The sequence below is a fragment of the Sinocyclocheilus rhinocerous genome, unplaced genomic scaffold, assembly GCF_001515625.1.
Source record: "Sinocyclocheilus rhinocerous isolate Xijiao unplaced genomic scaffold, SAMN03320098_v1.1 scaffold1, whole genome shotgun sequence".
Taxonomy (NCBI): domain Eukaryota; kingdom Metazoa; phylum Chordata; class Actinopteri; order Cypriniformes; family Cyprinidae; genus Sinocyclocheilus; species Sinocyclocheilus rhinocerous.
In genome coordinates, this window is record NW_015638974.1 from 358,350 (window position 1) to 375,237 (window position 16,888).

General features: G+C 37.7%; 1 protein-coding gene across 1 annotated transcript in view; it reads right to left on the reverse strand.

Annotated features, from left to right (window-relative positions):
- Nucleotides 1-16,571, reverse strand: part of ndst3 (N-deacetylase/N-sulfotransferase (heparan glucosaminyl) 3) — a 55,438-nt gene extending 38,867 nt beyond the window's left edge. The window contains exon 1 of the mRNA XM_016565826.1: nt 15,636-16,571. Coding sequence (XP_016421312.1) covers nt 15,636-16,556 — 921 coding nt within the window. The 5' untranslated portion in view covers nt 16,557-16,571. The remainder of the gene's footprint in view (nt 1-15,635) is intronic.
- Nucleotides 16,572-16,888: the final 317 nt, after the last annotated feature.

Consider the following 16,888-nt stretch of genomic DNA (forward strand, 5'->3'; position numbering starts at 1 on the left):
GCTGTGATCAGCGGCAGCTGGATGCAATAATTGCATGCCAATGTGCATTGGCTCATTTAGTTTACACTCAAAGTGGATTGGTCTATCGAAGTGATATCCCAATTCGTCGGTCACCGACGTGACGTCTCCGTTCCCTCCATCAGGTTATTTTGGATCAAATACGTAATAAAGATGATTCTCAACTATGTTATAACAGAATGATTTGATATGCCATTTTTCTTTATGCAAAATGTGTGTAAAATGGCCATAAACAGGTTTTCTCATTATATATAATGTATCTATAAACAAAATCTAATTTGCATATTAATGTGTTTTTGGGGCAACATGTAATGAAAAAAAGAAGTGTAAAATGGGAGTAATAATTGACAAGATTTTTATAATAATATATAATATTTTATAGGAATATTGAAATATAATTTATTTCCCTATTCATTTGTTGTGTCTCCCAAAATGCGTAATAAACATGCTTTTAGTCCCGGTGTCCTCATATGAGGACATGTATAAAAGCAACGTCCTGTTTCGTAACAGAAAGTCATATTTTGATTTGAAACCCCATAACATTTTCCTGAGATGTTGAGTTATGACACACAGCTTAAAAATTAGTCAGATTTAAATGAGAATTACAAAATATTATCATATTTCCATAAGAGTGTCACTAAATTAATATCAGGCATTTTTGAAGACCAAGGAGAGGGAGTGGTCATGGTGAAACATCCAAACATTTAGTATCTCTGAAAAGCCCTGCATGTGCTCTGTACAGGACATCCAGACTTAAAACTGTGGCATGTACAGTCTCAGAGAAATTCACCAAAATATAATGTCCTCATATGAGGATGCAGGGTCTCAGGAGGTTAAAAAAGTAACCACAAAAGAATTAAAAAAATTTTTTTTTTTTTTTAGCAATATTCATGTTAAAAATATGCTGCTTCAATAAATGATAGGGTTATAGATTGTTATTACGCAACACTCTGGATGAGCTTTATTTTATACAAATCAAAAATGCCATAAAACATATTTCTGCATAATTAAAAAAAAATTTCTTACATACCCCAAGTGCATAAGGGAAGTATATATATAAAATATACATCAACAAATATTTGAAACTTGTGTATACCAACATCAGCCACTAGCAATGGGTGTTTCTGCCAAGATTACGATTTTCTTCACTTTTGTGGCCTGCACTTATCCAGATGCTATGTCTAGGACTGGGTATCGAGTTCGATACTTTTTAGGCACCGACCGAAATGCCACGATACCATCGAGTATATAAAAACGTCTCGTCGTTCGGTACCAAATTTCGATACCTAAGGGGTTAATCTCATCAGCGTCAGTGAGCCAATAAGCCTGCAGCACTAGCCGGTGTGTTCGACTAGAAGAGGTGCGGCGCAGATCGATCAGTGTTTGACATCCGCGAGAGCGATTCGAAAGCGCACGGAGCAGTCTGCTCTCTTTAGCTCTCGTGGTACTGTAATACACCAATCAGTCTGCACTGCACAGTCAGTCCGTGTCAAGTCGAACACACCTACTAGTTTACACCGGTTACACTCAGAGATGTGGCGCACACGTGAGGCTGTAGTGTGAATGCGTCCCAGCCCCCTTAGATGTAAGGCTACATTTACACCGGTGCGTTTATGTTTTAAAATGAAAACGATCCTCGTCACACTGGCGTTTCCACTGCGTCTCAAGCCGGCTTTCCACTATCTCCGGCAAACGACAAGCGACAGACCGGTCATTCAGTCATTCATTTCCAATGGAGAGTAGCGCGGGAGCTACGTGGAGGTGTTCCGATCATATGCAGATGTCCATTCATACTAACGTTACACGACCGAAAGCGCGTGTTATGTGACCATTCATGCAAACTGTAGCATCATGCTACATAAGACAACAAATAAGATTTATATCCCGCTTTTAATCAAAACTCACTTTAAACCACCATCGAGTGTTTGTAATAACTTCCGATTGCCGTCTAATGTGTGTTTTGACCATGTAATGTTGCTGAAATTAAATTTGTTATTACCTCTGACTCTGAGTCAGAGCAGCGATCATGGAAGAGAGAACACAAGCAGACAGCGCTGGAAGCTGCTAATGCTCATCAGTAAATCAGTGGAAAATAAATAGAAATCATGATTCTGTCTGAGCTATGCGTTTTAAAACGAACACGCACTAGTTTAAATGTAGCTTAACAGATGTGTAAACTGAAGATTATTTGAGCTTTATTAAAACTATACCCTAGATGTGTCTGGATACTAGTGGCATTGGAAGCTTCCAGGAAACACACACATACACAAAAGCTTAATTTCCACTCTCAGAAGCTACATCTTTGCCAACTTCGAATAGAGGCCGCACACAATTAAGCTCAGTTTTAAACTTATTGTCTTTGGTTGACCTAAAATGCCTTGGATGGACTGAAGTGGTAGAATCACTAATTTAAATTCATTAATCAGCTTCAGCCTCATTAGTAACCCCATACGCTCCGATCCACCGAGCTAGTAATCAGACAAAGTAATCAGAGCGTACAATGATACGGTTTCTTCAAGGAAGGTGCATTCTACTGACTTTTGCTCCACAGAAATTTAATCAGTACCCTTAAGACGTAATGGAGAGATGTATAATTCACTTGCTCAATACAGGTGTGCAGTATAAATGGACCGTTTTTATAAGACTTTTTGCAGAATTGTCTTTAACTGAAGGCAATGTTTAAATAAAAGATCAATATTCTTGCATAAAATAGACTTCATTAATATAATGTTAGAGAGTTTTATTAAAAAAAAAAAGTTTTTTGAAAAGTAATATTAAGGGACTTCTTTCCCTGGAGACAACACTATGTGACAATGGAAAGAAATTAATCAAACTCTTTGCCATTGCTGAATGTCAAACACTGCTACATGACAGAAACTAATGAAAATTGAATTTTTTATTTTAGTAAATGTTAAGTAAATACTAAAAGGTAGATATTTAATAATAGATGATAAAAACATGTGAATACCAATCGAGCCTTTGTTACATTCATAACCATTACACTGCCACACAAATTCCTTCTAGGCAACATAGAAATTTAAAGAACTCCAAATAAAATAGAATTAATTTAGATTAAATGTTTGAAATGTTTACTCATTAACAAATGTGAATTATAAGTCTTACTACTTACTTAATCCTCTTCGTCCCATGTGAGACATACAGTAAGGCCACGAATTCTAAGTCACCCCTTCATATTGAACGCTGTTATCGTATATGCACAATGTGTTTACAAAGTTTTTTCCACTGAATGACTGGATTGCTCATTGCTCAAATCCTCTATTACTGATCAGTGGATTTTACTCATTGTGCAACGAAAGGTTAACAGAGACAGTGTGTCAAAGTGATATGTAAGTGCTTTCTTAATTTCACAGGCTCCTGTTGAGCACATAATATTATTCCAAACGTTTCCCCAAAACTACAATCAAATTTAATCATAACAGTAAGTTTATCAGTAAGTTCAGTGTTTAAATCCCCATAAAAGAACAGTGATGGGGAGAAAGGGACAGATCACCAGAGTTAATCAGATTGACTGGCTTTTATTAGACTGCAGAGTGAGCAAATTATGTTTAAAAACCGCAACCAAAGCTGTGCTTCAATTTATTACAGACACATACTGTATATAGACGAGCCTCTGGCGAGGGTTAAAAAACACACATCCGTATCAAGACCAGTGTGTGTTCATCACTTGTTCTTTATATCTTTTTCCCTTCAAACTCACTGTCCTCTTTTGGGTTTTTACATGATCTCTTCTTATCCCTCACTCTTTCATCTGAATGTTTCTTTATCTCTCCTCTCTTCTCGTGTCTCTCTGCTAACATTGAGGGCCGATCAGGGAGAAGATAGAGTGACAGAGATGCATGTTAATGACCTGAAAGCACTGATCGATTCCTCACAGGGGAGAGATAGAGAGAGAGGGAAGGAGGGAAAAAAGAGTGAAAGTGGTGGAGGGAAGGAGGAGGGGACCTGTTGAAATGCTGACAAATAGCTGAAGACATCTGGGCAGGCAAGAAGACGAACATGCCCCCAGAGAACGACAGAGAGAGAGGGACAAAGAAAGACAGAGACAGCCATTTCTAGAGTTTTGTTAGCAACATGTTCCTTAAATACTGAACTGACAAACCAACTAATCTATATCTATCTATCTATCTGTCTGTCCGTCCGTCCGTCCGTCCGTCCGTCCGTCCGTCCGTCATCCATCCATCTATCTATCTATCTATCTGTCTGTCTGTCTATCTGTCTGTCATCCATCCTTCCATCCGTCTGTCTGTCTGTCTGTCTGTCATCTGTCCGTCCGTCTATCTATCTATCTATCTATCTGTCTGTCTGTCTGTCTGTCTGTCATCCATCCAGCCATCCATCCATCTATCTATCTATCTATCTATCTATCTATCTATCTTTCTGTCTGTCATCCATCCATCCATCCTAGTTTACCTCAGGTATTTCATGTTAGGCTTGTGTTTAATGACTTTCTGAGGCCATAAAGCTCAGCATGGTCTGTTGTGGATCAAATCTGCTTTTCAAAGGCAGACTATGTGCATATGTGTACATGTGTGTGTGTGCACTAGGGGAACTGGGAAAGGCTCCACGTGTAATATTTATTGGACATGAAATCATTGCTTATTCCTGAGGCCATGAGAAAAAAGAGCATGTGCACATACATGCCTATTAATCTACCTCAGTGAAGCCTCATTCTTAGATTACTGGAGGAAAAATACTACTTTTATGTCAGTTTTTTTTACTGTGTGTGTGTGTTTGTGCATGTTTTATTTTTGATAACACTGTTATATACTAGTGCTGTCAATCGATTAAAAAATTAACTAATTAATCGCACATTTTTCTGAAATTAATCGCGATTAATCCCACCTAACATTAAAGTTTTTTATATTGCAACAATTTCACACTCAATCTTCAAATTAATGTACAAACAACATAAAGACAGTATATTTTTTAATATTTGTTTAATGGCATCTTTTTTATGACTGAAGGCCAATGAAACCAATGACTCACGCCTGGCGCTGAAGTGAAGTGGAGCGCGCGTCTGAAACGTCTCCCGTTCTCAGTCGTTCTGCGACTGAATAAATGCACTTCTTGTCAAGAGAAAAAGTGACAGAAGCAGCAGCTGTGAGTGGGGTGGCCAACCCTAACCCCACCCCTGTGTTAATTGCGTTAAATATTTTTAACGCATTAAACTGAAAAAATTAATCGCCTGCGTTAACGCTCTAATTTTGACACCACTTTTATATACACAACATGTTAAATACTGATGTCATGAGGGGCAGAAGAATACAGTGGGATAAAGAGCCATCTAAATCATGTTGGGTTGTGTGTGATATTGGACTGCTTCCTGTGGGACCAAAAGTGGTCTTCCTCAAGGGGGCGCATGGGGGCTCACAAAGTAGAATATTTTTCTGTTACAAATTTTTTTCCTGTACACTAAAACATACTGAAAGTTAAAAGGTCCAAAAACACTTGACTGTAAGATATCATGTGAGTCTGAACAGTAGTTTATTATTTTATTTATTTATACTTTACATCAACATTACAGTATAATTGAGAGCTAATTTTAACATTTATTAGACTTAAAAAAATAACTTCTAATTTAAGTAAACTTAAAACAATCTTCATATAAACCCATTATAATAAATGTCATATTTACCTGTGCCCTTCAGCAGAAATATACAGAAATTGAAATGGAAGTTATCAAACACTAAATTCTAAATTAAATATAGATGAATCCTTAAAGCTATAAAAGTTATTTTTCCCTCTTTTTTCTTTGTCCTTTGATTAATAGATTTACCTGTGCCCTTCAGCAGAAATATACAGAAATTGAAATGGAAGTTATCAAACACTAAATTCTAAATTAAATATAGATGAATCCTTAAAGCTATAAAAGTTATTTTTCCCTCTTTTTTCTTTGTCCTTTGATTAATAGACATCACAGCAGTTGGCTATTAGGTTATTTTGGCTGTTATTTCTTTAAGAGCTGCCGCATACTGAAAGTTAAAAGGTCCAAAAACACTTGACTGTAAGATATCATGTGACTATAGTCTGAACAGTAGTTTATTATTTTATTTATTTATACTTTACATCTTTACATGTATTGATCTCAGCAATAGCACTATTCAGGGATATCAAACTGATGGAGTGCAACAGAATGGCAGCGCAATAATTCTGTCTAAAATATACTTACTTATAAAATATACTTAAAACATACTTTTCCTAAAATATTTTGCATCCAAACATAGAAGCACTTTACATTTCTTCCCCCATTTAGAACAGCACCATAAACTGCAGTACGAAGAGTGTTTTGCAGCAGCAATGACACTTTTTTTTAACAAAGGCATAGTCTGTTCAGCAAACTTTTGTTTAAAACAAACAAACAAAGAAACAACTTTTACTTTCTGCTGTACCAAAAACATATCGAACCATGACTTCATCATTTTTGTGTACCATTACACCCCTACTACATACAGTGATTACATGCATGTCCTTATGAAAACCAGAAGATCTGACATATGATTTTCATGGAACATATGTGATAGAATTTTTTTTTTTTAAATCAGCTACTCTGCATACTTTTTGAAGCTACAATAAACAAGAAATTTACTTATCAAATATGCAAATATTGTTTTTAGCCTTTGGAAGTTGCATTCAAAATCCACTTGGCTCAGAAATCTGAAGAGGCACGTGCCCACTCAGTTTGAATGGACATGACTCTGATGCTCTTACTATTATATTGAGTTCACAGATGTAGGTGGATGAATGATTTTAATGTAACTTTTTATCGCTGCAACAGAAAACACTCCATCTGAGCTGAGATGGAGTGGAAACGACAGCTTTGCATAATGTGTATCTTTCTCGCTGACACAGGGGCACCTCTACAACATGACTTTAACACATCCGCTCTAAATGTACAAAGCACTTCCAGGCTCTTTTTTGGGTAAGATCTGGATTAGAAGTTACATGAGCAATGATACAGACACAGAGAGGATGAGCATTGTCTTTTTTTTTAAGCAGGTTAAAAACAGGGGTGATTGCTAAAGCTGGTAGATGTGTATTTGTATAAAAACAGCAAAGGGGGGAATAAGAGGGACAAAAATAAAAGTGGAAAGAGAAGTAAGGTTGGCAACAACAAAAAAATCCCACACAAATGCCAAACATATTGTTGTCACAGCAACACTCTTCTCACCACCCTATTTCTGTCTCTCTTTCTCTGTCCATGTACTGTATATTTACACTGGCATCTTATCAGAACAGAAAAGGTTTAACTAATCTATAACCTACCCTATCAAGTCAGAGCTGTGTTCATATATGTTTTGCCAAACATATTGTTGTCACAGCAACACTCTTCTCAAAAAATTTAAGCTGGCTCGCTTTCTTTGTCCATGTACTGTATATTTACACTGGCATCTTATCAGAACAGAAAAGGTTTAACTAATCTATAACCTACCCTATCAAGTCAGAGCTGTGTTCATATATGTTTTTATGCTATCAAACTGTTTTTGCTTGCAATATATTTAACATTGTTCTTACAGATTGTGTTGAATTAAATATGTCAGCTGGCTGGTTTTATCAAAATTACAAGAATGATTTGTGTACTCTTTGAAATAGTTAAAAAAAAAATAATTCCCACCACCAGGATGCACTCTACAACACAAATTGTAAGTCTGATTTATTTTAGTGAGTCAGTTTCTTTCAGAATTTTTTTTTCTTTTTGGCAAAAAAAATCATTCATTGATTCAACTGGAATTGCACATCTTCTTTTATATAGTAATTAAAAAATATCCAGTTAAATATTCATTTTTCATAATGAATATTCATAAATCATTATGTTTTTAAATTACAAGTTCAGAACAAGTGTAAATTTATGTGTATTAATGTACTAAGGTTGATGCCCTAATTGATATCCTTATTTTTTGTTAAACATGATAAAATCACACTAAAAAAAATTCCGTAAAATTTACGGTAAAAAACCGGCAGCTGTGGTTGCCGGAATTTTACCGTAAAAAATATGGTAGCAACGTTTTAGGGGGTTACGGTTTTAACTTAAATTTACAGTTAAATACCGCAATTTCATTAACTGATATAATGTTAATATACCAACCTATTTAAGTACTGAAATCTGTTTTGTACCTTTGCAATACACTGATAACCACCAAATGCAGGTGGTGATGAGAAAGTCACATGATGAACCAAAGCCCATCACAAGCAGCTTTTAAATAATAACATATAAAGAAGGTGCACAGTGTCATTCACACAAACACCAAACACCATCATGGTAACACACATGAAACTGAAATAATGCAAAAAACATTCATTTAACAACATTAGGTCTAACACACAACCCTAATATACAAAACTGATAAGAAAAAAACTAAGAAGAAACATAGTTATTTCAACAAAAAAACATCAAATTTGAAATATAACGCAGGGAATTCTGGGAATGTCAATTTACGGTTATTCACTGTAAATTATACGGTATTTTTCACTTCCAAAAACGGTATACTACCGTAAAATTAATGTCCAATACATGTAATGTCCAATACAGTTTTTCACCGTATATAGTAGGGGAATTTACCGTTAACCATTTAACAGGTTTTTACTGTAGCATTTTTACAGTCTTTTACCGTTAAATTCACGGTCATTTTTAGGTCTTTTTAATGTCATATGCAATAATTATATAAGCTAAAGATAGCATTGCCTTTTCTTCAATGTAGTTAGCTACTTTTTGTTATTTGTAAACAATTTTTCTAAAGGGTAGCTTGTCTATACTTTAAATTATATGCAGCTTGGCAAGTAGCTTCCCCAACACAGCTCATAATGTGTCAAGTGCGAGAGGACACACACATGTGTGAGTGTGTTGTTGACGTGAGTGTGCGGCTGAAAATGAAGACAGCTGCTTAGCAACCTCCGACGCCCTTTAATGGAAACACACATACACCAGCTCCATCTTACTCAGACCAGAAATATCATTGGATCAATACTTTCTGAAAATAGGTCTGTTGTGTGAGTTTTTCTCTGGTTGGTCTGTATTTGACCTCCTGAAGCTCAGATTTAACATCGGACTGATGCTTCAGTTTCAATCTGCTCTAAAAGTGTCAGGTTCCCATGACTTTCAAACTACCAAAATCACTGCACTGCTCGCATTATAAAACATTCTTTCAGTCTGTCGTCTTGTTAGAAAAGCAGAGAGCACACTACACAATCAAGCTTGGACGGGGTGCACAAATTACAAAATCTCTGACCTAGAGGTTTTCCTGTCCGGCAGAGTCTGTTTACCTACCAAAATATACACAAGAAAAGAGAAATTGCCACTGAATTTGGGACTTTGCCAGAAATGTAGTCTAAGAAACAAGTGACTGTCTAAGTGTGTGCACTCATTTTTTGGCCTTTTTTTTGCCATTATTTAGAGTGGACTAAGATTGGACATGAAGCAAAGTGGGAAAGAGGGGGATGGGATTGGAAAGAACCACAATCTGGTACTCGAATCAGGTCACCCAAAGTACAATTGCGCCACACAGTCTGCGCAAAGGCAAAAAAAGGAGAGAAGAAAAATGGCAAAAGAAAATATTATTACCAATTCCTTCACCTTCTCTCCATCATTGGCTGCAGCCATTGTTGTATATTTTTCTCACTGCAAGGTTATGCACTGATAATACCAAACATTAAGATTTCAAAATGTGTCAAAATATCAGAATTCATCACTGAACAAATACAATTAAATATGTAGCATAACTATAACCAAAAATTGTTACTTCTACATTTAAGCTAGTCTTATTCACAGACAGCATGAACCGCCCACAGTTAGACGCATATTGCACACAAAACTGGAAAGCACTTGCTCAATCTGGCAAGGTCTAATCTGACAACTTCCGGGAGTAAGGGCTCACAGGATTTTTTTTTATCAGTCCACAGGGAAGAGAAGTCATGTTAACAAGGTACCGGTTGATACAATGAGCACTTTAGGCCAGAATGTGCTATGACTATAAGGCCATACATATTTTCCGCTGGGGTTTTTTTTCTGTGCAACAGTTTGTAAAGACTGATGCACATCAGAAAAATCTGCCCTTAATCAAGTAAAAGGCAGTTGGTAGAGTAGCTTTACATTTACATTGAGAAATTTAGCATTAGATTACTTGCTCACCAATGGATGATGGATTTGTTTCTTACAAACATGCAGCTTTTCACTTCACAAGACATTAATTGATGGTCTGGAGTGGTGTGGATTATTGTGATGTTTTTATCAGCTGTTTGGACTCTCATTCTGACAGCACCCATTCACTGCAAAGCATCCATTGGTGAGCAAGTGATGCAATGCTACATTTCTCCAAATCTGATGAAGAAACAAACTCATCTACATCTTGGATGGCCTGATGGTGAGTACATTTTCAGCATTTTTTTTTCCATTTTTTTGGGTAAACTATTTCTTTAACTCCCTTAAATCACTTTTTCTCTCTTCTGAAGTGTCTGTAACGGAAATGAGTGGCTGTTCTGTTCTTCTCTCTCATTTCCCTTGTTTTCTAACCCATATTTGTGTGTATGTATGAGCTGGCGTGTGAGAGGGAGGCTTCAGGAGTCACTTTGATTCTGCTCTCTGTCTCTGAATGTGTGCAGGTATAGCTTTGATATTGTGATTCTGTTCGCTGTGGTTCTGTCTTACAGTACATGTTGAAGTCAGTGTGCAGTTGAAGAAGTGGCAGCTTTGTCTTTAATCCTCATCTATATGCTGTTTCAAAGCCAAGAATCATACTAACCATGCAGACTCACACACACACACACACACAATTACCTGCTGTAAGTGTATTAAGGCAGCAAGATATTGCTAACAGTAACATCTCAATATTTATGCATTTGCTTTGAAATGAAAAGAGTGATTTGTTTCAGAGAAACCATCATTTCAACCAAACAGCCTTTGCAGCCAATTAGGATTCATGCAAGATGTCAAATACAATCAAAATCCAGTTAAAAATAATTAAGTCATTCCATGGTTTTCCAAAACAATAACCTGCAATATTTATTTATATATATATGTATTTGCCTACAATATTTTAAATACATGAAAAATGCTACTCAGGGACTTCAGTGAACATTTTTGAGTGATGGTGAAAATGAATCATTGAATCTCTTCACTGAAATGGATAGTTTGAGTCACCTTAATGAACTAAAGCTAACAGGAAATAAGTGTCCATCACAAAATGCAGCTGAGCAGATGATAGCCGTTTTTAGTCTTTTTTATTGGTTGCTTTTTGCTTTCAGCACCATACTTGATATAAATGAGCATTAATGCTATCAATGCTTGATGTCAAATTATGCAAGCATACAAAACCACAACGCCAGTGACTGTCAAATCTGTTTTTGAAAAAGTGAACAGTAAAAATAATCATAAAATATGTGGCAATTCACACAACCATTAAAAAGTTTGGGGTCAGCAAGGTGTTTTTTAAAGCAATTAGTACTTTTATTCAGCAAAGATGCATTATTAAATTAATTAAAAGGCCACTTTAAGAGACAAGAGACAAGGCATCCAATATAAGGATACACATCCGATTTCTTTCTTAAGACATAATTAACAGTTTTTTGAAGATACCTGCCAAGACAGGTATTTCGACATAATTTTGTATATATTTGTCCGTTCAAGCGGAAGAAGAGGCAAAACTCAATTTGGTGTTCAAGGACTGTGAGACGCGGCACTCTGTGTGCGCGGGTGCTGAATTAAGCTCTTTCACATCTTTTGTGCTTGAATGTTTAAATTGATGAAGTGTATTTGTTCGTTCAATTGCAAGAAGAAGCAAAGGAGAACTCAATTTGGTGTCCGCTCGTCTGAGAGACGCAACTCTTTGTGTGCGCACTGAACGCAGCGCACGAGTACTCAGTTGAGTTCTTTCGCATTGTGTTTGAATGCTTTAAAATCTCTTGAATGTTTTAATTGGCAAGGTTTAAATAAAAACACGTGCAAATTATGAGCTTGCATGATGATGCATAGCATTGACCCATCAACTATCCTGAGCGTATTTCATGCTGGTCTCCGGGGGGCCCCCACAGCCATGGGCCCCTATAATCGTCACCAGACTAGCGACGGCCCTGCATACAACCATACAAAATCAAAGTTTCTCATACACACAGCTGTGCTGAAATGACCTGTTACACAATCACCAACACAAGGTCACTTTAACTGCAATTTCAGCAGAATCTCTGCTTGGGGAACCCACACATACATCCACACGCACACACATTCACGTAAAGTGAGGGTAAATCCCATTTGTGTTTGTGAGTGTGTGCAAGTGTGCATCGAGTCATTTATCACTGGTGTCCCCTGTTTTTTCAGCCTGCCCCATGGGCTGATGGGAGATATGGCAACCAGTCACTAAAAGTGACATTCTAATCTACAACACCTACATCTAGAGCACACAGGGTTCCTTTCTCTCTCACTCTCGCTCTTGTTTTCTCTCTCTCATCTTTATACTCTCAACAAATACATGGCATAAGCCTATTCTATTCTAAAAGTCAAAAAGTATCTGCTGTATGATTGTTACAGTAATCTAATGGAGACCAAGAATTTAGGCGATATTTTACAAACCAGTGGCTCTCAACTGGTTTTGCTTTAGGACCCAGAACAAATATCCAAAACGCATGTTTATATTCAATTTAAGTGAACACATATTTAACACAGTCTGGATGTATTTTGTTTTTATCTTTTTTTACCTAGTTTATGAGAATGAGGACATGTTGGCTACTTTCTACCAAGCAATTTCTACCAATACATGGATGTTTTTTTCCCTCTCTTATAAGGTCATTAGTCTAACTATATGTGATTATATGATTGTTTGCACTTTATTTTTAGTATTTAGCACTGTTTTTTCACTCATGACCCTATCAGAACAGACTTGTGTCCCATTTTTGGATCGCAACCCACCAGTTAAGAACCATGGGTTTCCATTGATTAGCTGTTATCCGCCATTTCATTCCACTGGCTTAGTATCGGCCTTTCCTCACACACGCACAAACACACGCACCTGTTCTGGATTCTGACAGCCAGCCATAAACAGTCAGAGGCTTCTCTATAACCAGCAGTAACAGTGGCTAAAAACAATGGCTGGTGGATCAAAGCCTTCCCACTTCTCTCTTCTCTCCCCCATCACTACACGCCTTGTTTTTCCCCAGAATCCTCCGGGAATTTTCCGCTGACATTTCCAGCCATGCTCCAGAGCGACTAGCTCTAATTCTCTCCCTGAGCACCCCCTCCAGAACCTCCATCTTACCGCTGGCTCATTTGCCAGGTCTAAATTAGCTCAGACCAATCGGGAAGAATTTGACAGTGCACATTCTTAGCTAGCAACATCTGGGGAGGTGTCACGTGCTTAGCCACTAACCTTTCTCAGAGAACATTAGATTCGGAAATTAAATGTATACCCACGCTAGGTATAATGGTATCACACTGTTTATAGAGTCTGTTTGTTTGAAACCGAGGGACAGTTAACAAGGAAATGACCCATAAGGAGGAACCATGAAGAATGCGCCATAGGTTGAATATATTATAATGTGACAAAGATGTGTGAATGTTAGGCACCTCATTTATAATCACTCTAATTAAATATTTATGGACACACCACAGAAATATGAATATACCCAATTTGTACTTCTCAATACATCCATTTAAATGTTGTAAAACCGCATAACAAATGACTAAAGTTTCTGGTTAGTCAGACAGAAGAGATATGGTATGGAAACTGTTATCAATAAAATGATCAATTAATGCGTTTCATAAAAGATGTGTGTAGTACATTTTAGTTAAGAAAGGGTTGCTAAAAACAACAAAAAAGAGGGTATGCGAGTCTGTAGATGGCAGGAGTAGTTCACCCAAAAGGGTTACAGTAAAATCATTGTGCTCCATTTGACAACTGCACGTCTGTCCCAATACCCACACTTGCTGTCTTTGCACTTGAACACTTATCTACTTATTTCCTTCAAATTAACCAATGGGTTAATCACAATTGCAAGTTTTTAAAAAGCTTTATTTACAGACTTTGTATATATAATACTTTGCACTTTAAAATAAACTTCTAAATTTCTGATCAGTAGTCCCTGACTGTGAATGACACAATTTAATTGTGGTGCTAAAAAGTGATACAAAGTACTTGCAAACATTTTACAAAATACACATACGCATCTTTGTAGCAATAAAATGAGCAACACTTTACACAAATTGTGATATCTAATTAAATTAACTTACACTGCAAAGTTTTTCTCAACATCTTGCGATTTCGGGGCACGTGAGTTCCTGAATGTGATGGATGATGGAATACGCTTAGCCTCGGATTTAGGTGCGTTAAGGGCACAGAGCTTTGCCATTTTCAGACCTGGGACAGTTTTGTGCACCTACTTTTCTGTCACATGCACATGCTCTCAAGTGGCCAAGATGGCAAGTGTGGGATTTGGGACAGGCCCTGCCATAAAAAAAAACAGAAGTAGAAAAAGAATGTTGCATTTCTGCCACCTATTGGACGGGAGAGTGTCATGATGCATGGCGCACAGCAGATCAATGGCGGCTGCCAGAATTTTACTGTACAGTTACTTAAATATTGAGTTGTTTTTCAACAAAACCATTTGGAGCATTTGGAAAATTATGCATTTACTTTTTTGGTGACACTCTTTAAATGCTTTGTTAAGAGTTAAAGTGAATGACAATATACTGCCATCGTACTGAATTTCTCCAACTGGGTATTACATTTTAATTCATTTCATTTTAGTTTTTAGTTTCTCACAAAAGCCTAGCTTGAGAAGACTTGTAGAAATTGCATTGACTACTTGTATGGTTTTCTGTCCTTTGACAGTTCACTACAAACTAATCTAAATCTACCTTAAGCTCCCCAAAAACTAAATAAATAACATCATACAGGTTTGGAAACAAATCAGTAAATTATGACAGAATTTTTGTTTTTAGGTGAAGTGTTCTTTTACATATTTGACAGTGTATCCATTTCTAATTGTAGCATAATGCCCCATTTATATACACTTGTGTGCATGCACTTGAAACTGAAAGCTCTGGAAGTCATGAAGTCATCTCACAATGGAGTGTGAACGGCCCTTCAATCTGTTGAACAGCCTCAGAGAGGGGCCAAACGTGGGAACGAGATTATGAATGAGTGTGTGAAAGAGAGAATGAACACCATTTTACTGCTCTTGTTCCTCTAAATAACCTCTTTATACTGACTGAGGCCAACTCAAACACCCATTCCAATTCAGTGACACACACACACACAACATCCCCTTCTTGTCCACACAAAAACATTCACATTTAGTAAATCAGATGTGAACACCTGCGAAGGGAAACTCAGACTAAATATCAACCAAATCCTACTTCAAAAATCGCACACAGCTAATTAGAGCTCAGCTAGTAGTCTTTGTTTTGTCTTTGCTGATTACTTGGAACAGATTGGAAATAATTTTACGGTAGATGTGTGTGTAGAATGTACAATGTCTCTGTTGATGCATTATATCATGACACCATTTAAATGTGCTAATTATAATTTTTTAGAAAATTTATTTTTATTTAACTTTTATATATATTTTATATAACATTTATATATATATAACATTATATATATATATATATAAACCAGGATGTAGCGTTCCAGAGATCGTGACAGCTTCTTGCCTGTGAGATAAGCGATGGCATCCACTAGTATAAGTCTGTGTAACCAGTAGCTCAGCCCATGTCCAAATAGCACACGCTGCACCCCATCATACAGGCCCAAGTCCTGCACGACGGTAGCATGGAGACCCTGGGGACCTGGGATCACCTGGACTGCCCCACTCTCACTGGGCTGAGTTTTTGCCAACAGGACTGGTTCATACGTGGAATGGTTGAACTGAAACACAGTCCAGTCCTCTCCTGGTAAATGGCCTCGATCCACTTCCGCCCGTGTTATGTAAAGCAGAGGTGAGCGGGGGTTTACGCAGCAGTCTCGAAGTGCAACATTTGTTCGCAATGTCAAAGGGAAACCCCTCAGCTGCAGTGCAGGCTGGGAGTTTTCACTTGCACGGTGAAAGGCAATGACGCCAACACTGTATTCGGCACAGTATTTATCCAGCAGGTCACGGTTCCATGCGTCCATCCCAACATACTTGAGAAGGTTCTCGTAGATGACCAGTGCATAGCGTCCACGACCTTTGTGCGTTAGAGGCGGGATGTCTCCTTTTCCCGGCGCAATTTCGGTGTGGTAACGGAATTGGTTGGATTCTAAAATGGCGATGATGTCCTGTCCCAGCTGAGAATACTGGCTCTCTATAAACACCAACACCACCGGATCCTTACGTGACGGATCGATCGGTTTAGGCGTCCGAGGCTCTGACTGTCGGAAAGGGAGCACCCGGAGGTCGGCACAGTCTAGACCTACGGCGCTGTCCGCGAGGTCCAGTTCTTGGGTGGAGCCTGTGTAAAGGTAGTAGGCGGAGACTAATACGCTGACCATACAGAAGGTGGCGAGGAGGATGACCAGTCTCCTCAGATTCCTCCGCAGCTTGGTGGCCAGATTCATGGCAAACGGCACACATGTGTGGGTGGGAATCTCTGATTGTTCGCTGATTAAGCTAAAGCTGAGAATTGGCTTTTTTGGTAATCATGCTGCAGTCATGTGACCATCTCACAAAACTGGCAAATTCACTTGCAAGACAGGCCACTGAAAAAGTTTTTAGTTGAAAATGTGGCACAATGCTCAACCTACGTCACCAGCTGTTCCCAAAACGAATCAGCATCCAACTAGCGACCCTCCATGTCCTAAGATTTCTCCTGACCCCCAACAAACCTGGAGAGAAGACAGGAAGCAAATTCATGTTTTAGCACAACTTTAAGTAGTTCTGAGATGTGTGT